A 19,556-nucleotide genomic window follows, 5' to 3' on the forward strand; every position below is an offset into this window, starting at 1 on the left:
TCACTGGATTTCACTACCAATACTTAAAAAGCTAATAAATTTTTCTCCTATGTAAGCAGTGATAATCTCCAACTCAGACTTGAGAGCACTCTACGTCAATAACAGAGTTTTCATGCAGCTTGTTTTGGAAGAGTTAGATTTACTCTACCACCAGACACCGTCCCCCCACACACTACAAAAAAATTGTACTGACTTCCCTTATCATTGATGTTTTGAGTCTGCAAATCAGAAGTGCAAGACAATTCAAATGACCAAAAGGTAGCAAGCTTTAAAGCAAGATTTTAATCTGAAGGAAAAAAAAAAAAAAAGCCCTTACAAATGGCATTTCAGACTATATTTTCAATTGATCTGCCCTTGGGGCCATTTCTGAGTGAGAGGGAGTGCTGCTCATTGCTTTGTATGTCTTTAGGGAAAAAGACTGAATAATTGGTTCTAGTTCCTGCAAAGCAGTAAGGAATCTGGGGAAGAAAATACAATGGGATTCCTACACAGATCACTCCATGAGATGCAGTTTGGCATTTATTTTTAAAAGCATAAGATTTTGAGTACTTATATTTCAACATCCAGTCAATGAAAGTTATTCTCTATGGTGAGGAAAAGATGTATACTTTCAAGAGTATTGTTTCTGCAGAGCAATTAAAGAAGAAAAAAGAGGAGTAAAATCACAAGGTTTCAGTGGTATCAGACTTACAAACTGCAGAATTACCATTCAAAACAAGGAACATTATCTTCCCTGAAGCTAAATTCCCAGCAGTCACAAGACTGCAGCAGTTGCAGACACGATTTATGACATCCTCCAAATGACCTCTCAAAGCTAAAGACTGATTAAGTGTAAGACATGGAAGGTAGCTCCTATCTGCCTGGATCACATGCTGCACAGTCACAGCACAGTGAGCATTTGCTATTGAGCTAACAAAACCGCTCCTTAGCTTTCTGCTGCGTGCAGCACTGCACTGCCATTGTATAACACCAGAAGCACAATGACATACAGTAGAATATATCAAGTCCTCTTCTAACCTGATCTGAATCACTCCTTTCTTCACATGCAGCTGTTCTTTGCAGCACTGGTTCACAGGTGTATCTATAATTTTCTGGGACATGAACTGCCACTTGACTTCAGCAGCACTGTCAGTACCAAGGCAAGACAACAGCAGTATCTGAGATTAGGAGCAGTTTGTAAGGAAAAGAAACAACTTGAGCTATTCAGAGCATGAATGATCCCATTTTCACTACTCCTTTCAGAAATGGGCTTTTCTATAGTTGTCAAAAGCTTTACTGTATTTATTCAGTGCTGCATTGAAAATATTCCCACGGCATATGTGTGCATTTCTATAAAGGCAACTTCAATGTACTGAGGAAAAAATAGTCATCTCACTCTCAAGAACTGAAGTATGAGGTGACATTATGTTGGTCTAGAGTGATTTGTGACAGCTCCATCACAGGAAGCACTGTCTACGTTTACACCTGGCTCAAAGGCAAATGTGCACAGAATCACCCAACAAATACCCTTCTCCCCAAAGGTTCATTAAAAATAGTCAGTAGCATTCAAGACAGATTGGAGAAAAGTATAAAGATGAATGGATGTGATGTCTGATGTCCTGAAGTTGCACATTCCTCCGTAGGATGCAAATGTGTTGACTTGAATTCATTACAGTCAAGAAAATTTATTGTAATCTACTAAGCATTCTCAAACTGCACCAGGGATAGCTACTTTACAAAACTATGCTTCCTTTTCTTTTACATGAAGAGTAAGCTAATGAGCTATGCTGATATTTAAACCACCATCACCAAGCCTCCAAGATTGTATCTGAGTGAGATAAATGGGGTAGCCTGCAGTTCTGAGAACTGCTGTTCCAGATAGTTGAGGCACTTCTCTCTCGGTTCCACTGTGTTCCAATTTGGGAGCTTTCTTCACAGCCACAGTTAAAAATACACAATTTACCTTTCTTCCCTTGTAGCAAAGAGTTAACAGTTTTTGGGTCTGGAGGAAAGACTGGAGACTGCAGCTCTGAAAATGCTCCAATTCCATACTATCAAAGACTGACCCAATTCACCCGCTGAGGCTGAAATGGGGTCACAGAAGCAGGACCCACCTCTTTTGGGAGGTAGATCCACACTGCAACTTGAGTGTGACCTTACATAATTCATAGCTAATCCAAGGCCTACAAAGGTGAAAAACAGTGGAAGTTTCCTCCTTGATGAAAAGGTAAACAATTCCTAAGCAGAGGAAGTACAAAGTAATCAATATACTTTGATCAAGACCTTCAAAAACAAGTTTCCTTCTTGAAACTGTAACATTTGCAAGACAATTATGAGGTCTGAGCTGACGTTATACCCATTCACAGAATAACAGCTGTGTCTGAGATTAAAGTTTTATTTTTACTATAGCAATGTTCTTCTACTGTCATTACACTACACAAAACCTTGAAGTTCAGCAGATGTTTAACAGCCCTAATTATTTTAAAGAAATGCATTAGAAAACAGTTTTAAAGCATCAGGGAAACTGAATGAGCCTCCTACATAATCAGGAGGGTTTTCGTGGGTACACATGATCAACGCAGAAATAAATGTCACTCTTTTAACTGCAGACACAGGCTACATGTCTGTTCATGTCCTGTGACACTATTGTGCAGAGTGTGCTCTTTGCCTGTCACAGCACACCCCCAAGGACAGAGTGCAGAATCACCTACAGCAAAGTAAGAATCTAGAAACTCTTGAATGAGGATATTTCTCAACTCCAAAATGGAAGAACTGAAAAGTTCTAAAGAGAATTTTAAATCTCAGAATGAAAGAACTGCTTTGCCTTGGTATTATTTTGTACTGCTTTGCTGAAAGTCTAGTCCTATTAAAGGATGAGGACAAGGAGGATGGCTTAAGCTTTTCCAGGCAGACTGGCACCATGCCCTTTTGCAAGGTCTCTTAGGGTATGGTCTCATACCCTAAGAATCCTGGCAGGGACATGAACTTGAAGTTGGTAATTCTTATTTTCTTCAGACTGATGTTTTCAGAGCATGAGAAGAGAGAGCTGCTGAGTAAAATACCCTCATTTTTTTCAGCACAGATGTAACCAGGGAAAAGAAGTCACTGCAGAGGCAGAACTACCAGAGTCACAGATCTCAGTAGTTCAAATGCTAAGTTAAGGTGCAATCTTTCTCTTCCCTTCTACTGAGCAATATCAGCTGAGAAAGTTCTGATAAAAGTAGCTCGACCCAAAAATTTTGAAACGGCCACAAATCCAAAAATAATACAACTTGTGATAGAAAAAAAAAATCTAATTCCCAAAGAATATCAGCAAAAATACTTGTATTTATTTCTTTGGATGACTTATGCCAATCTCTCATTGATCATAACGCATATGCTATAGTTGTCACGTAGACGTCGATAACTTCTGCAACAAGACCTGGCTTCTGTAACACTGCTCTGGCAGATGCCAATTCAGGATTCCAAAGCTCACTCACATGCAGACCTCAAACATCAAACAGTACTATCACTCCTCTTTTAAATTGGTTTAGAATTAGCTGTATTTACACCCTTCGTGAGAAAGCCCTGCTTTGCTCCCTTGCTAACCTAAATGAAAAATTGCAAAGCAGTTACCTTGGATCATGAAACATCCTCCAGCACTGGATGCTCGTGCACTGGATGTCTTGACATTCTCTCTCTAAAATCAGACTAGTGCAAGTTTTTCTCCTGAACAAAAACCTCAGTAAATACACTGGCCGCTAATCAGATCCACTGCCATATTTGAATTAAACACAGAGCAGCCCGAGCGAAAGCAGCGCTGATGCCAAAGCAGCCCTACCCTGAGCACACGGCTCTAAGGAGGCCCGTTGAGAAAGTTTCCAGTAGAACAACGTTCCGATGCAAAGTGCTGACTCGATGAAACCCAAAATATTCCACAGGAATGTGCTAATTCAATGAAAACTTTTGAGAGAGGAGAGGCCGGCTGGCCGAGCAGCTAAGGAGGCAGGGAGCTGACTGGCTCTCCCGGCTCCCAGGGTCACTGGCTTCCCCAGCTGGCAGGCTGCCAGTCTGCTAGTCCCTGCTGGCAGAGAGGCCCTTTAATAATAATAAAGTCTTACAAAGTGTCCCGAGAACCAAACAAAGGCATTTCAAAAAGACAAACAGAATTACTTCAGACAGAACCAGCTGCAAGGTTTCTTCAAAAGGATTCGGCGGCGTTAGTTGCAGAACAGCTAAAACTAGTTTGCCTTAAGCTACCAGCAGCCCTCTCACTTGGGTCTTCTCATTTTTATTTTAAATATCTTCCGATGAAAAAATGTACCCATACTGTAAATACACAAAGCTATAATTGCATTCAAGACATACTCTTCACGAGGTAAGTCTAATCATCTGCCTCTCAGCAGCTGGAATTGAGGCAAACTGACCCAACAGCACATAGGTCAAGGCAAGTTGGTTCCAAACCACTGAGTGCTGCTCAAGCAAACAGCTCTGTTGGGCCAACAGGGCTCTCTGTGAGCAGCATCTCTGAGAGAGCTGCCTCTAAGTGGGCCCTGCACGTCACTCACCATTGCAGACAAGGAGAAGACACGCCTGGAGAAGTTGAACAGAAGTGGTATGGCTATATGCAATGGTAGCAGTTGTTTTCAACAAAAACCCAACACACACACACACACACACACACAAAGCAAACAAACTCAACAAAAGGAACGGGTCAACCTTCTCCACAGAAGTGGCTTTTAGCAACCTGCGGCTAGCCAGTGCACAGGACCTATTTGGGCTTCTCAGAGGCTCAGCAAAAAACACTATGAAAAGGATTCTTAATGGCTAAAGACTGTCTTAAACAGCCTTGCTTTAACACTAACCACCACAATGTTTTCACACAATTCAATGCATTTAAACAGCTTTTGTATCAGGACAACCATACACTGGTTCAGGTCTGAGCACCACAAGTAGTTCAAGAGATACTTGGAACAAAGTTCCACAGAAAAAAAAGAGAGAGATCTTTGTATGTGTCAAATCGAGGAAGCACTGAGATCTCTGCTGGAGAGAAGTCGTGTGATTTTAAAAGAAGGCCAATAAAACGTACCCATTTATTTATATGAAAATCAGAACAACTTCCAGCATAGAACTAGGACAGATTTGTGACCACTCTTTCAGAAAACACGTGAAAAATCAGCCAGCTGCCACAAACTGCTGTTCACTGCCTCTTCCTATGGCCAAAAGCAAAACACAAAGGTAGCTCAGAATGAGAAATGGCCTGCAAGGACTTCTTTTGTTTGTTTGTTTTTTAAAACTTCAAATCACGACTAAACAGCCTTATGACATTTTCTGGTGAAGACTACATGCCTTAGGCTTGCATTAAAAAGAAAGAATGCCTGTCTCAAAGTCACACAAGATGCACAATTTGCTCCCTGACATTTCCTAGAAAGAACAACTCATCGTCATACATTTACAGTCTGAGGAAACGTAACCAGTACAGAATTGGATATACACACAGTTCAATCCAACTGCCCAATTTTTAAAACACCTCCCAACCCCCAAAAGCCTGAGGCTTCCTTCAGCTACTTTCAATACAGATGAAGAGAGAAAAGCAAGTAAAAGTAATATTTCTCCTTCTACATAGCAGTAGGAAACCATCAGCGACCGACATAAACAAATGATATGCCTACATAGGTCTATTTGGGCATATCCTGCAAGAGCCCAAAATAACCATGAGAAAGTAAAGCATAAAGAGATTAAGATCCCCTTTGGGAAAGAGATCACAAGTCAGTACAACGCTTCCTTCTTGCAAGCAAAATTCAAGATGCCCTTCCTGTAGCTTATGGCAAAAAGACAGATCCACCACTGATCTCCTCATCCAGGCAAACAGCAAAAATACAGGAAAAATGCAATCATTTAGATATTCATATACAATTCTAGGCCTGTAATCACAGCAGCATTTAGTCAAGTTATTGATCTGCTACTTAATTTTCTTTCATTAGTCTCTCCAAATGAATCACATCTGCGCCCCAAATTACTGAGTGATACCCAACTCTGAAGCAATACCCTCAATTTCTTCACATTGTAGTAAAATAAGTAACCAACTTAATATTATAATTTAAGATTGAGTCTGCAGCTCCAGAAGCTAACCAACTGTAATTAAAAGGATCAATGCACACTTCCATTAAGGGTTTATGAGAATGAAACCATAATTCCAGGCAAGTGTCTCTCTCAAACCAATTTATGTAATTTAGTAGTTTTCTCCTTTCAAGCTTATTTCACCACTTCCCAGAATGAGAGACTGTCCTAACTTGACAAATCCTGATTCAGATTAATACCTCAGACTGTACTGCCCACAGCTGATTTTGTCATGTTGAAGATTATCGATAAAGAGTGGTGTCAGGTGCCTCTCAGAAGTTTTTATTTCTGCTCATTTATGACGATGGGGTTTTTTTTTGACTGAGGGGACTACACGAAGATAACAAGATGGCCTCAAAGAGATCCAATTAATTGTGGGTCAGCTGGGAGAAACAATGCAGGGAAAAAAACAAAAAGATGTTGAATATGTCACCACTGCGATACAATGGAACACAGCCCACAATACCAAGAGGCTGTTATGCAATTGCTGTTTCTTTGGACAAAAATGTTCACCGGATGAATGTGCTTGCATGTACGTGTAGGAAGCAGTAGGGGCAAAGGATTTCAGTCTGTCAACTTGTAATTTGTGCACATCTCATGAGTTGGATTATAGCCAGAGCTTGCTCTCTGCCAGCCTGCCTCCTCCTGCTCCATCCAAACTGACCCCAAGTGCTTTATCCCTCCCTGACTGGGCTGACCAGCCTGCTTCTCCCTTATGTTCAGCATTTCTCTGTACACAGTTCTCTAAAAACCTACCTTGGAAACTGCTCAGCCCAAATTTAAATGAAAACAACCACCACCGCCGCCCTCAGATCAGAAAGAAACAAAATCCTCTGCTAAATGAAACCAACCTCCTCAAATATATGTTGCAACAACAGGATAAATAAATAAATAAATCTATATTTACTTTACCCGAGTACTGCACTTTGACATGGATTTCACAACTATATGATTTCAAACCATTTCTGCAGTTAATGTTTTGTTCCAGTGTCCCTGATGCTTTATTGCTATCCGGACAAAGAATAAGATGGGCCGAACAATCCTTCAAGACTTATTCCAAGACAAAGTACAATGTAAGATATCATAAGAGCAAAGGAACAGGAAAGTCAATGAGTCCATAGCACTGTAGGTTATTTATGCATCAACTTTTTTTAGAAAGGACCTCTAGAGGCCTCTTAGTCTAAGTTGCTCAGAGCCTTGCTCAGTCACATTCTGGCCAGCTCCAAGGACAGAGGTTACACAAACCTCTCAGGGCATCTGTTCCCACATTGGACCATCCTCATTATGAGAACCTTAAACCTCAGACTCAATCTGAGTTATCCTGGCAGCAGCTTGTGTCCACTGCCTCTCAACTTCTTGCTGTGCACCTCTGTGATGAGCCTAACTCCATTCTTTCTACTCATACCTGCTTTCACAAATTCCACATCTGATGACTGATAAGCAGTAAGCTTATCAGGTTTCCTGATGGTAGGGCAGCTCTGTCAAAGCAGGTACTGGGTTTACAGGAAGATTTTCTCATTCCTAGTTTTCTTAAACCTTTATGAGAATTTGCCAAAGTTCTGAGTGCCAAGCCAAGCCACAGTGTTCACATATAGGAAGGTTTGACCTCAACAACTGCAGGAGTTGTTTGTCTTGCATCATAGGCTGCTCATTAGGAGAGCTAAGTGCTATGCCAAAAAAAAAAAAAAGCTACCACAGTTGATTCATTTGACATCTGCAAAAGCCTTACTAAGCTCTATTACAAAAAACTGAAGGTGGGCCCTATCTACCAGTCCTTACGAAGTATCACATACACAACCAGCAGAAGGTGAAATTTCTTTAGCTTCTTCACGTAAGAGCCACTTGCTTGACTAAGTAATAGCATAGAGTACCTCATACAACAATTCCTAACAACATCCCAAAAAGAGACTTGATTGATATATCTAACATTATATTATATTATTATATATTATATGCCATTAGATGAGAGGTCATTTAAGCTATACACATTCAAGTGGACACTAAATGGACATTGATCAGTATCTGACCTTGTGATCAAAAATGGAATAAAACACACCCAAATGAGAATAATTTTATATTTGTAATGCAAGCCAACAATATAAATCACATTAGCATACCGTATTAAAAAAAGACTACATCCAAAAGAATTATTTTGAAAAAATTAACTACAGATAAAACCACACCATTTCTGAGTCAACTCTATTAGTTACTTGAATATCTTACTAAATAAAAATTATTTTCACTAAGGTTTAAAATAAAGAAATAATGATCAGCTTACTTCTTTCTTACCATTGTAGGTTATCCTTGGTTTTGTCAAACACATCACGAGATGTAAATCCATTTCATCAGAAGATACAAATTTTGAACATACAGGGCACTTGAATCCTATGGAAAAAAAAAAGCGAGTTGAGAACACTTGGCCATGTTGCAAATGTTTACATTCAAGCCAAAATAAATAAATAAATACTCTGCACATATTCAAAGCCAATAGTAATAATAATAATAAAAAAAAATCAGTCAGCTTTTCATCTTTAACCTGACATTTCTTACATGAATGTAATCCCCTTGATTTCCAAAGGCCTCAGAACAGATCGCTGCTTTGGCAAATGGATCTGTTGCCAACTGTTAACAAGTTATCTCTTCTGGAAAGGTAAAGCTTCACAACTCTAAGAGCAGTTTAAGATAAAAGGAAGAGTGTAACAAACCTACTAAAGCAGAAATCGGACACATAGGGAGCATTTAACCATTAAAGCATGCAACCTGCTTTATCAGGTGAGGGGGTTGGACTAGATGAGCTCTGTATCAACAGTTTCACTTTTACCGGGAATAGCATAGAAAATTTAATCTCTGTTTTCACCAGTCTGGAGCACAGGGAAAACGTTCACTCAGAGGTGTCACCTCATCTACAGAATCACTAGTATTTCCCGTAGCACTGAATTTGACTTCTCCCATCCCAGCCAAGCACGACCCGGTTTAGCTTGTGAGGTCACAGCCTGAGGCAGTGCAGGATAAAGACTAATAAAGACAGTCTGGACTGTGATGCAACTACATAAAGTATTAAGTAGTTTTGTCATAGACTATTAATTTATGTCATTACCAAAGATAGTAGTCTTCCAGTTAAGTAATAAGATTGGCTGGCCAAGTTTTATGTCCAAAAAAAAAAAAGTCTGAGCAGTAGACTGAATTTGATCTGCTAGACAAGTTAACACACAAGTGAGAGACAAAAAACGACCCAGCAGGGATCCTGATGAATAGCAGCTGTTAAGTATACCTACAGGACAACACAGAGCAAAAACACCTACTTAAAATTAATCAAAACCCATGCCCAATACAAATTTCTTCATTGACATCAAGGAAAAGCAATGATACTGTGTAAGTGGCTATTGTGACTCCCACCAACATCCAGAGCCATGTCTGCTTCCTACTACTTTGTCATCCCTTGCTTTTGTACTTACACTTTTGGGAGTCCACAGTGAACCAATTCAGTCAAGGCTATTTAATGACTTGATGCTGCACTTTCAAGTTACTGATGCCTGAGAATTTTGATCTTTACTGCTAATTATTATCCAGATGTAGATGAAGCAACTGACCCAAAGTACTGCACTCTCTTTATTGAGACAATGCTTGTTTTTGGTGCAGTCAATAGGAAGCAACTTAAAACAGTCAACTGGTAGCACACATGAGGAACTCTGATCAGCAAGTGAACATGTACTCTGAAACCACTTCCTGAGATAAAACACAGCTCTGATTCTTCCCATTTTAGTTATAAGTGGTTCACATCTACTTGTTCTTGTTTCAGTGCTGCGTTTCATTTCAAATATTGTTCCTCTCTACTTATTTAATATCCCTCTCCAAGCTCACACATTTACTAACACAAGTTACATCCACAGTTCAACAAGCACAAAACAACCAATCACATATTCTGAAAAACAGGTTGAAGGGATTATTTACTTGGAGAAAGCTTTGTCAGTCAAAAGATTGATTAAAAAAAAAAGCTTCAGCCACTGCATAATCTTTCCCCAGGGCTGCATCTCAACCTGACTAAAATCTAAATTAGTATCTCAGTCCTCCAAAGACTCAAAATCACCCATAACCATTTTGTTAAATTTTTCTTCAGAAACTGACCTAGGGGTAAATTCAACTGTTATCAGCCAAATGCAGTTGATTACTTTGAAGTCTAGTCACAGCCAAGAAAACTACTAAGACTCATGCCTTATTCTCATTTACGTGTTCCTATGTGGCACAACTGACAACTTATTCTGATGTGAAAAGCATGCAACTTCCTCATACGCTGCAGACGGAGCCCTGCTGTGCCAGAGGATGTGTTTGCATTACAGCAGGTTGGCAATTATGTTTATGGCTAGTTAAGCAGTGGGACAGTCATTAACAGGTTGGCCTGCTTTCTGCACAGAGCCCTCTGAGCTATTCCTTAGAGTCATCAGCACGTTTAAGCAGAAGCATAGGGGCAAAGGAAAATCATCAAGAGGTTTTCAGAGCTACTTCTAAAGTTAATAGGTTTTTTTTTTAAAGGTACTTCTTCCAGGAATGCTGGTATGGAAGACTTAAATACAAAAAGAACAGTGGGGAGAGACTGAGTATATAATAATAATATTAATAACAGCAGCAGCAGCACTCATCAGTGAAAGCAATAAAGTTTTTAATTTAAAACTACACTTAAAAGTAGACAGCTGTGAAAGATCTTTCTGGCTATCCCCCTACAGTACTCAGCTGAATCTGTTCTTCCTGTGCTGTGGTTTATCTGGCAGCAGCTCAGCACCACAAAGCCACGTGCTTTCCCCAGGCAGGATGGGAGAGAGTCAGAGAGGTAGAAGTACAAGAACTTGTGGGTGAAGATAAAAACAGTTTACTAGGTAAAGCAAAGCTGTATGTGCAAGAACATCGTAACAAAGAATGTATCTGTTCGGTTCCCATGGGCAGGCAGATGTTCAGCCATTCCCAGGAAAGCAGAGCTCATCTCATGTAGTGGTTGCTCAGGAAGACAACTGCAGTCATTCTGAATGTTCCTTCTTCCTCCTTTACCCCAGCTTCATACTGCTAAGCACAATGTCACATGGTATGGAACATCCCTTTGACCAGTTTGGGTCAGCTGTTCTAGATCTGTCCCCTCCCAGCTCCTTTTGCCCCCTAAAGACCCCTCACTGAAATGCCCTTGGCTCTGTACAGCACTGCTCAGTAACTAAAACACTGGTGTGCTATCAACACTATTTTCATCTTAACTACAAAACACAGCATTATGTGAGTCTCTGTGAAGAAATTTAATTCTATTCCAGCCAAAACCACGATGTGCTACTGTATGTCTGTCCTTAAGTCCTATAAACAGTCCCTATTTTAACAACATGGTATCTCATGACTTGTTCAGTATCAAGGGAGATCTGAAGGTAACTGGTAAGCAAGTACAGACTTCCTCCTAACACAGCAAGTCTGGGATATCCAACTGCTACAGTTGTACTTAGTACACAGAACAATACTATAAAGAACTCCAGAGGCAGAGGACACCACACTTAACTAAGAGCTATGGACCAAACTAACAGCCAGTGGTAAAGGTATCTTTGTTGAAAAAGTTTTTCCACTGACTAGCATCAGCTGTCAGTCAGAGACCACCATTACAGCAGAAAAAGTGCCTTGAGCTCTCAGCATCTACTGAAACATTTCCTAAAGCAAATGAAATCCCAGTTGCCCTTCCCTCACGTTGTACTGCTGTAATCACTAGCTCCTGGATTTAGTTGTTATCCTCTAGAGATGCACAGTGCATGCTTTGTGTGAAGGATACTGATACTTCCAACTCCTTCAGCAACCCCAAACAAGTTATTTTGAAGTTAGACACTATATATTTAAGAGTACTTTAAAAGATAAGTGAACATTCACTCCTCAAAACGCCAGCTAAAGTCCTAAAAAACGCTGGTGTTTTCCCATCTTCCCTCAAATCAGAAGGCAACAGTTTCATGACCCAGTTTACAATTAAGTACTCCATAAGAACAAAGACTCCATTGTACCCCTGCTCAGCTGGCAAATAACATCTATAGTCCATGTTTGTTTTTAGCACCGGTTTCAACAAACCATTCTGATACATTTATGAAAGTTTCACCTTACTTCAACAATCAGCGACTGGCTGAAAGTAACTCGTCCTTTACATGGCTTGTTTCACTGAGTTTCACAGATAAATCATTCACAGACACTTGGGGGACAAAGTGGAAGTAGCCATCAGATGAGGGGGCATCAGGTGAAGTGTACTGAGAAAGCTTTGAATTGCAATTAGCTACTTTCTCACTTACATGAATACAAGCTTACAAGGATAGCATAACGCATGACACACAGTTGCAGAGTTGAAAATGCAACTCTTACAAAGTTAACAGTTCCTCAGCATCCTTTATCCCAGACACGTCCCACCCATGGCCCAACCCATGCTGCAGCCACCCTCCGCTCCTCATCTCACCATCACACCTTATTTGTGGCATTGCTCTCTGACAGTATGTACATCTGTGAACAACTATCGTCAAGGATGAAGTACGGGAAGAGCAGGATTTCAAAAGATCTCTGATGAGCACCTTGAGAGCTCACCAGCCACTGCCATCAAACTAGATTGATGCACTGGTTTCACAAAAACAAGGTCAAATATTCCACCGGTTTTACATTTGTTGCCTCTTTGTTTGTTTGTTTTTTAATTACTAAATTGTTAAGGTAAGTTTTGTTGCATATATACATAACCTATATTATATATTTTACAAGAGCTGCTCTGAAAGTAACACCTCCTGTTTTATTATGTTGGCCCACAACATTAGAGACAGATGTTGGTGGTACGGCAGTATATGTTGAATCTTCCCACCAATATTCTGTTACGTGTTGTTGCCGTGTGACAGATGGCAGCAGAGGGGCAGTCTGACAGAATGGTGTCTGACATGGAAGTGTGGATGAAGCAATGAGGTGCGATTGAATTCCTCCATGCAGAAAAAAGGCAGTCATTGACACTCATTAATGATTGCTGAACATTTCTAGACACCGACCAGTGGATGTGAGCACAGTGAGGCGGTGGGTGGTGAGATTCAGCAATGGCAACAGTGGGTCACTTCCACTGGTGCAGATTTCTACAAGCCCAGCATGCAGGCTCTTGTTCATCACTGGTGAGAACGCACAGCTAATGGGAGTGGAATGCATTGAAAAATAGCATTTTGTAGCTGAGAATTTACTCTGTGAAGTAATGTTATTATACTCTTTGTATCTGTTGTAGTTTGTATGGAAATAAATAGGAAGCATTACTTTTGGAGCAACCTACACATACGCAGTTCAAGACAATTCCTCTTCCCTCAATGTGGCCCAGGCAAGCTAAAAAGTGGGACACATGCTTTATCTTCATCAAAGACAAGCCACTATCACCCTTGTATTAGGGTCACTGTTAGGTCAGCATATCATTGCAAAGCCACCCTTCTGTCTCACACTGTAGAGATATTACATGCAATAAAACAGTATACCAGGGAAAAGCCACTTCTCATTCCATTTTCTTTCTGTACGGCAGGAAAGAACTGAGCACAAATCTGAACTAGCACACACATCTAGCCAACAAGTGCATGCTTAAGGCACATCAGGCAGAGAAATTCTTACAAACTCACATCAAGTTTCACAACCTTGAGTACAATACTGAAAGTAACATATTACTTACAACAAAACCACAGTCATGGAAAAAAGTACAGTTACAAGAAAAGAGACAGAACAGCAGGTCGCAGTGAAAGGACTAGAAAATCCCAAGGTGGCATAGAAAGTTTGAAATAACTGAACTTGCTTAAATAGCAGGAATTCAGTACTCAGAGGTGAATTCTCTCCCTCCCTCCTGAATCTATCACTTTGATCAGACTGCCATCTTTTGCAAATGAACCTACAGTCAGTCAAGAAAGCCCATCATTTCTCACTTCCATCTACGGAACTCATAACTTTTATCTCTGGCAGGCTTGGAAACTGTCTGCAAGGACATGTTGGTGGGTGGCCACTCACAGTATCCATACCAACTTCAACCTTATATTGGTAATCTTGCTGTGTTTGCCTTGCTTTGCAAACAGACTGTTTTGCCTGCAGTTCAGTGAACAGCAAAGCAAACAAAACCAATCCAACAAATGATATAAGCTCCGCAATCTCTACAATATATTTTTTTTTCCCAAAAACATTTTGGCATTCATCACTTTTGTAGTAGGAGGAAAATAAGTTGAAGAAAAAAAACTTCCAGACAACATGGTAGAGTGTCACAGAATGACACATAAAGGAAATATTAAAGCAGCATTAGACCTGCACAGGAGAATCGATGTTCCTTTTGATTAATGTTAAGCAGTAGCAGCAACAAGTGACCATAAATAACATGCATCAAAGAAAGCCTCAGTCTGATCTGAGTAAACTTTCAGCAGAAAAGTCTCAACAAGGACATTGCTAAAACTAAACTAAATCCATAGTGATACTTACTGTCCTTTGAAAATACATATCTAACAAAGGCAAGCTTTTATATGCGTATGTTTTCAAGTTAGATGGCAAAAATCCATCTCAGTTTACATTTAAGCAAGTCATAAACAAAGAGAAAGATTTACATCACATACTCTTATGAAATGTATCTGAGTATTAAGAAGCCTGACAAATGTTACTTACATACTTGCACTTATCCTTCAGAATTCAGGGAAACAAGTACAGGTAATCTGGAAGCACAGCATCCAGTAAATATGATGGTATGCAAGAATACTGTCATGCAAATAAACATATTTGCATATGTTTATTTGCATGCAATAAAAATATCTGCATAACAACTCTAAGATAAAACAAAACAAAAATGCCCTTCCCCATTAAATGGGAAATAATTAAATTGGGAAATACCTTACACAATCAGAAACACTGTTAGAAAGGGCCTCAAGAGGTCACTGAGTTCATCCCATGCAGTGAAATTGGGTAAATGTACTTGGAGAAATTAAACTACCCTTAATTATTAACTAGTGAAAGATTTTACAACCATCCCAGGCAATCTGCAATGCTGGTCAGCTATTCCTAGAGACTTAAAAAAAAAAAATCTTCCCTTATGTCTGATCTGGCAGCCTCCACTGACAAAAAGAGATCATTTACTTCTTACATGTTCAGCAGACACAGAAAACACCTGGTAACTGTCCTCTGTGACAAAATGCATGCTCACACTAGAAAACACGTGCTCCTCATCTTTTTCCTCTGGCCTGCACAAAACCAGTTATTCTCCTCTTTCCTCACACACTCTGCTATCTGAAAACTTTCATTTCTATTGCTGCCCTTTGAACTCTGCCCAATTTTTAAATATTGCATTGCCAAAATTGGACAGAGCTTTCAGGCTAAGACTTTGTAAGTCCTACGCCTAAATAACAGGTTACCTACCATACCGTTCAGCTGACACTAGGTACTGATGAATACATACATACTTTACATATGTGCATGCTTATCCTGTAAACAAACCAATTGATTGCTGTCTCATTTCACTCATAACCCATCAGCAATCCATAAATCCTCAGTAGACCCGTTACAAGCCAGGTCTAGTTTTGTGGTGGCGGCGGCTTTATTTCCCCTCACATTTAGTACTTCTCAGGTAGTGCTTTTTTGTTGTTTGTTTTTTGAGAAATTTTGAACATCTTTCTAATGTGTCAAAAACAGTGATGGATTCTATACAGCTCTGTCTCCAGATCTTACAAGCCCAGCACTATATTTCATTGTTTAAAGTGTTCCCCAGGAACACTGAGAACAGACCTATTGTAGACTACTGTGAGATGCCACTTGCTCTCTTAGAACAGATACAGGATTTTCTTCCCTACTATTTCTGCATCCACCTTCTTTTCCATCTAGACCATATTCCCTAAGTTTGCTGACAGGAATATCAAACAATAACATAAAAACATTGTCCAAATATAATGCCTCTACTTTCACTTTTTCATTTCATGTGCAACCACGTAAAGGACTATCAAATGAGATTCTAAGAACAGCATAAAAAATAGATTGAAATAATTCAGATTCCTGCTGAAGTAACAAAAGTACTGGTCAAGTCAAACTTCTGTTACACCTTTCTGTACTCCAATTTGTAATACTTAAAGAAAAAAAGAAGAAAAATCCAATCAAGACACTACGTCAGAGTTATTTGCCCACAGAACGTTCTCTTCTTTCCTCCTCATCCAGCTGAAATGGAAAGACAGAATGAGTAATTCCTTAAAAAACTATGCAGTTTTGTTGAAGCAACGTGCTTTCATGCACAAAACTAACAAAACCTGGCAACCTTACTCTCACCATCAAAGAGAATAAGAAGATTAATTCACACTAAATTCAAGAACAGAGAACGTGCATTTTTTTTTTAAAGCTATGCTTAGGAAGTTAGAAGATTAAAAAAAGAAGAAGAGAAAGAAAGCAATACCAATTCCAAGGAACCCTCTAAGTGAAGATTTCTAAGTGCTGTAGCTACCAGTACAAGTGACTACTCAGAAAAGGTTTGTCTCTTTATGCAGAAAAGTCCTTTTTATAAGGGAGAAAGGATACAAATAGTTGTTTGGTTTCTGTCCTTCCTTATGCTGCCAGTGGCATAAGCTAGGAGAACACAGCACCACCTGGAAAGACTTCTGGAGACAGAAAGAAATGAAGTACTTCCCCCAGTTTGAGGGAGAAGCAGGAAATTACAGAAAAACACCGAAGGCAATACAAAAGCTCCAAACTATCATTTTAGAAAACCGAATCTGATTAAGCACAAATAACTTCTTCTCAGCACTCACTGATTTGTACTCATAAGCTATAGCAATTTCTTCCCTGTTTGTGCTATAAAACTGAAGTAAATACACCTGTGAATTTACTGATGAAAACAAGGAATCTTCTACTTTCTTATTTAAAGCTCCAAAAGCACTCAGTGGAAAAGGGAAGGATATATGAAATGGGAAAAGAAATGAACAAGCATGAAACTTATTTTATTTAAGGACAAACTTACAGGAGCCAATGGAATAACTAGGAGTGAGATGTGTTTGGATGATTCCTCATTCCCTAAGCAAAACTCAAAGATGGACAGTCTTAGTACCCAAATTAACTCCCTTCATCCTGCTAATTGGGTGAGATATCCAATAGCAATCACCAAAAAATGATGCAGTACAGAATGAAGAAGAGGAATTGAACAAGACATTTTCTTACTCAGGAGTAAAGCCTTTATCAGCTGCACTACTTGAGGTGTCTAATGCCAATGTAAGGCATGATGGCAATTGTAACTGATATGATTGCTTTTAGAAAGTGAAGAACAATAAATACAGTCACTAGAGGAGAGATGGGCTGGTGAAAAGCCCTATGCTAAATATCTTGCAAACCAGAAGATAAAATTGGAGGTGGGAAAGACCTGTTGAAAAGTTGTTTTCATTTCTTAATACAAAAATAAGCTGTTACTAAAGGAATAATTTCATAGGACTGATATTTTAGATCAATGCAAGAACCCAACAAAGGGAGGAGGAAAGAATTCTCAGCTTCAACTGTGTGGGGGAGGTGTATGGTTGGACACTGTCCTCCTCATTCCACCACTTACATTGACTACAGATCCCTCCAGATGACAGACTTCTTATCTCCTTTGTCTAAACTCCTATTGGGTGTATGCATTTTCAAGTTTATAAGTACAGTAACAAGAACCATTTTTAAAATGACTTGTATGACATTAGTTGGTTCTTTAATTTATTATTAATTGTGTTTCAGACAGATCAAATCTCCTATCAGATCCATATCACAAGTTCCTTAGTGGAACAGAAGCAGCTGAAGAGAAGACAAGCATGAGTATAAACTTGTACTGGGGGTTGCTTTCAGTAGATTTAAAGGTTAGACCAAGCTTCAGCTGTCTTGTAAAAAAGGTTCCACACACAGTCAAAATCCAAATATTTTAAATTGCTGTGTATGACTAATACCCTTTCAATGGGGGACTAAAAACTTTACTTACCTACAGCACCTTCCCCAGATGAACACCACTGATTCCTAGAGCAATAGGAGGTGGGTGAGCGGAAAGGCCAAATGAGCATGCTCTCTTTCATACAGGTGTAATAACTCCCTTCCAAAATCTGATTTAAGGGGAACAAAGAAAGGTTACATTTCCTCTATCTCATCAGATCTTCAGAAAGCAGAGTTATGTGTGAGGTCTCTATACACATACACTAGCCAAGTAACGCTGGTTGCGTGGGAAGAAACAAGTTCTTCACCACCTCAGAAGCTGGCGTACAAAACTGAGGCTCTTGCTACCTTCAAGTAATTTTGTGGATGTGTGGAGGACAAAGTTGCCTAAATATGCAGTTAAGCTAACTTGGACACATTCTGGAGCCCAATCACCTGCATAATTCAGAAAACAAATAGTCAGAAAACACAGTCAATGATTCTGCACATGAACATTTGATTTGCACAGTGTAGGCAGGATTGACTTGGCAAGCAAACTTAGTTTTTCCAATATCAAATGATGCTAAAGAACTCACTGCAAGTCAGCCTGGAGGTCTGAAAATTTTGCGCAAATGCAGTGACTTAAAACTCTTATTTAGTAAATACTACATATCCCCACCACTTTTTTCCTACCTCATCTAACACAGTTGAGGTTCCAAATTTTGTTCTCTCATTCCTAGTCTCTCCTAAACCTAAGGCTGTTTTTTTTTCCCCCTTCCTTAATTTTCCTACTCCCTTGCTTTTTTCTCATTCCCTGGAGCCATATTTTCCTCAAACACCTGCAAAAGAAGGCCTCTTTCCATTCATCACTTCACAGTGTAAGTTGCGAAAATCAGGCAGTTCTCTTCTGGAGTGAGTAATTTGGCAAGACAATGACATATTCTTATGTAGAGGGAACCAGTCTGTCTTTACCCCACATTCTTCAGTGTCCATAAGGTCAGTATTTTCACAAATACACTCAGATTAAGGAAAATGCTTTCATTAGAAGTCAAATAATTTAAAAGCATAGGAAGAGCTACTCCAAGATGAGAAGAAAGAATGAAGTCCTAGATTTTGAAAAGGCAAAGATGTAAAAATCTCAAAAAATTGCACTGTACAAAGCAACAAATCCAATTAAAATTACACAAAGCATGATAATAAGAGAGGGGAGGGTGGCTATATCATGCTGAGAATATATATAATGATAGCTAAAAGGAAAGAGGTATGATGTGAAAACGGCTGAGTAATGGTTGACAAGTATGACTAAACTGAACACGTGAAACAGAGCATCTTGTCAGATGCAGAGAAGTCTTCTGAGCAAACTAGCCAAAATGCATTTAAGGTCTTATGGAAAAAAAAAAAAAAAGAATGGGAGAGACAAAGTAAACACTGCACTTGAAATGCAGCAGACAGGAACGAAGGAGCAAGCCCCTGGAGAAGGCAGCATCTTAGAAGACAGCACAGATAGGGATGCTGCTTGAAAGCATGCAGAAGACAAAGTCTCTTGGAGAATCTGAAAACTATTACTCTACTACACAAACAAGGCAATAATGGAGACCTGA

General features: G+C 39.5%; 1 protein-coding gene across 2 annotated transcripts in view; it reads right to left on the bottom strand.

The window, feature by feature from the left end:
- ZNRF2 (zinc and ring finger 2) overlaps positions 1–19,556 on the bottom strand; it is a 57,565-nt gene that overhangs the window by 18,825 nt on the left and 19,184 nt on the right. For both annotated transcript variants that reach the window (XR_003073629.3, XM_015281773.4), the window contains exon 2: positions 8,368–8,463. Coding sequence is in view for 1 of the 2 variants with exons in the window: in XM_015281773.4 (XP_015137259.2) it covers positions 8,368–8,463 (96 nt within the window). In the remaining variant the exon portion in view is untranslated. The remainder of the gene's footprint in view (positions 1–8,367; positions 8,464–19,556) is intronic.

This window comes from Gallus gallus, chromosome 2 (genome assembly GCF_016699485.2).
Source record: "Gallus gallus isolate bGalGal1 chromosome 2, bGalGal1.mat.broiler.GRCg7b, whole genome shotgun sequence".
Classification (NCBI taxonomy): Eukaryota; Metazoa; Chordata; class Aves; order Galliformes; family Phasianidae; genus Gallus; species Gallus gallus.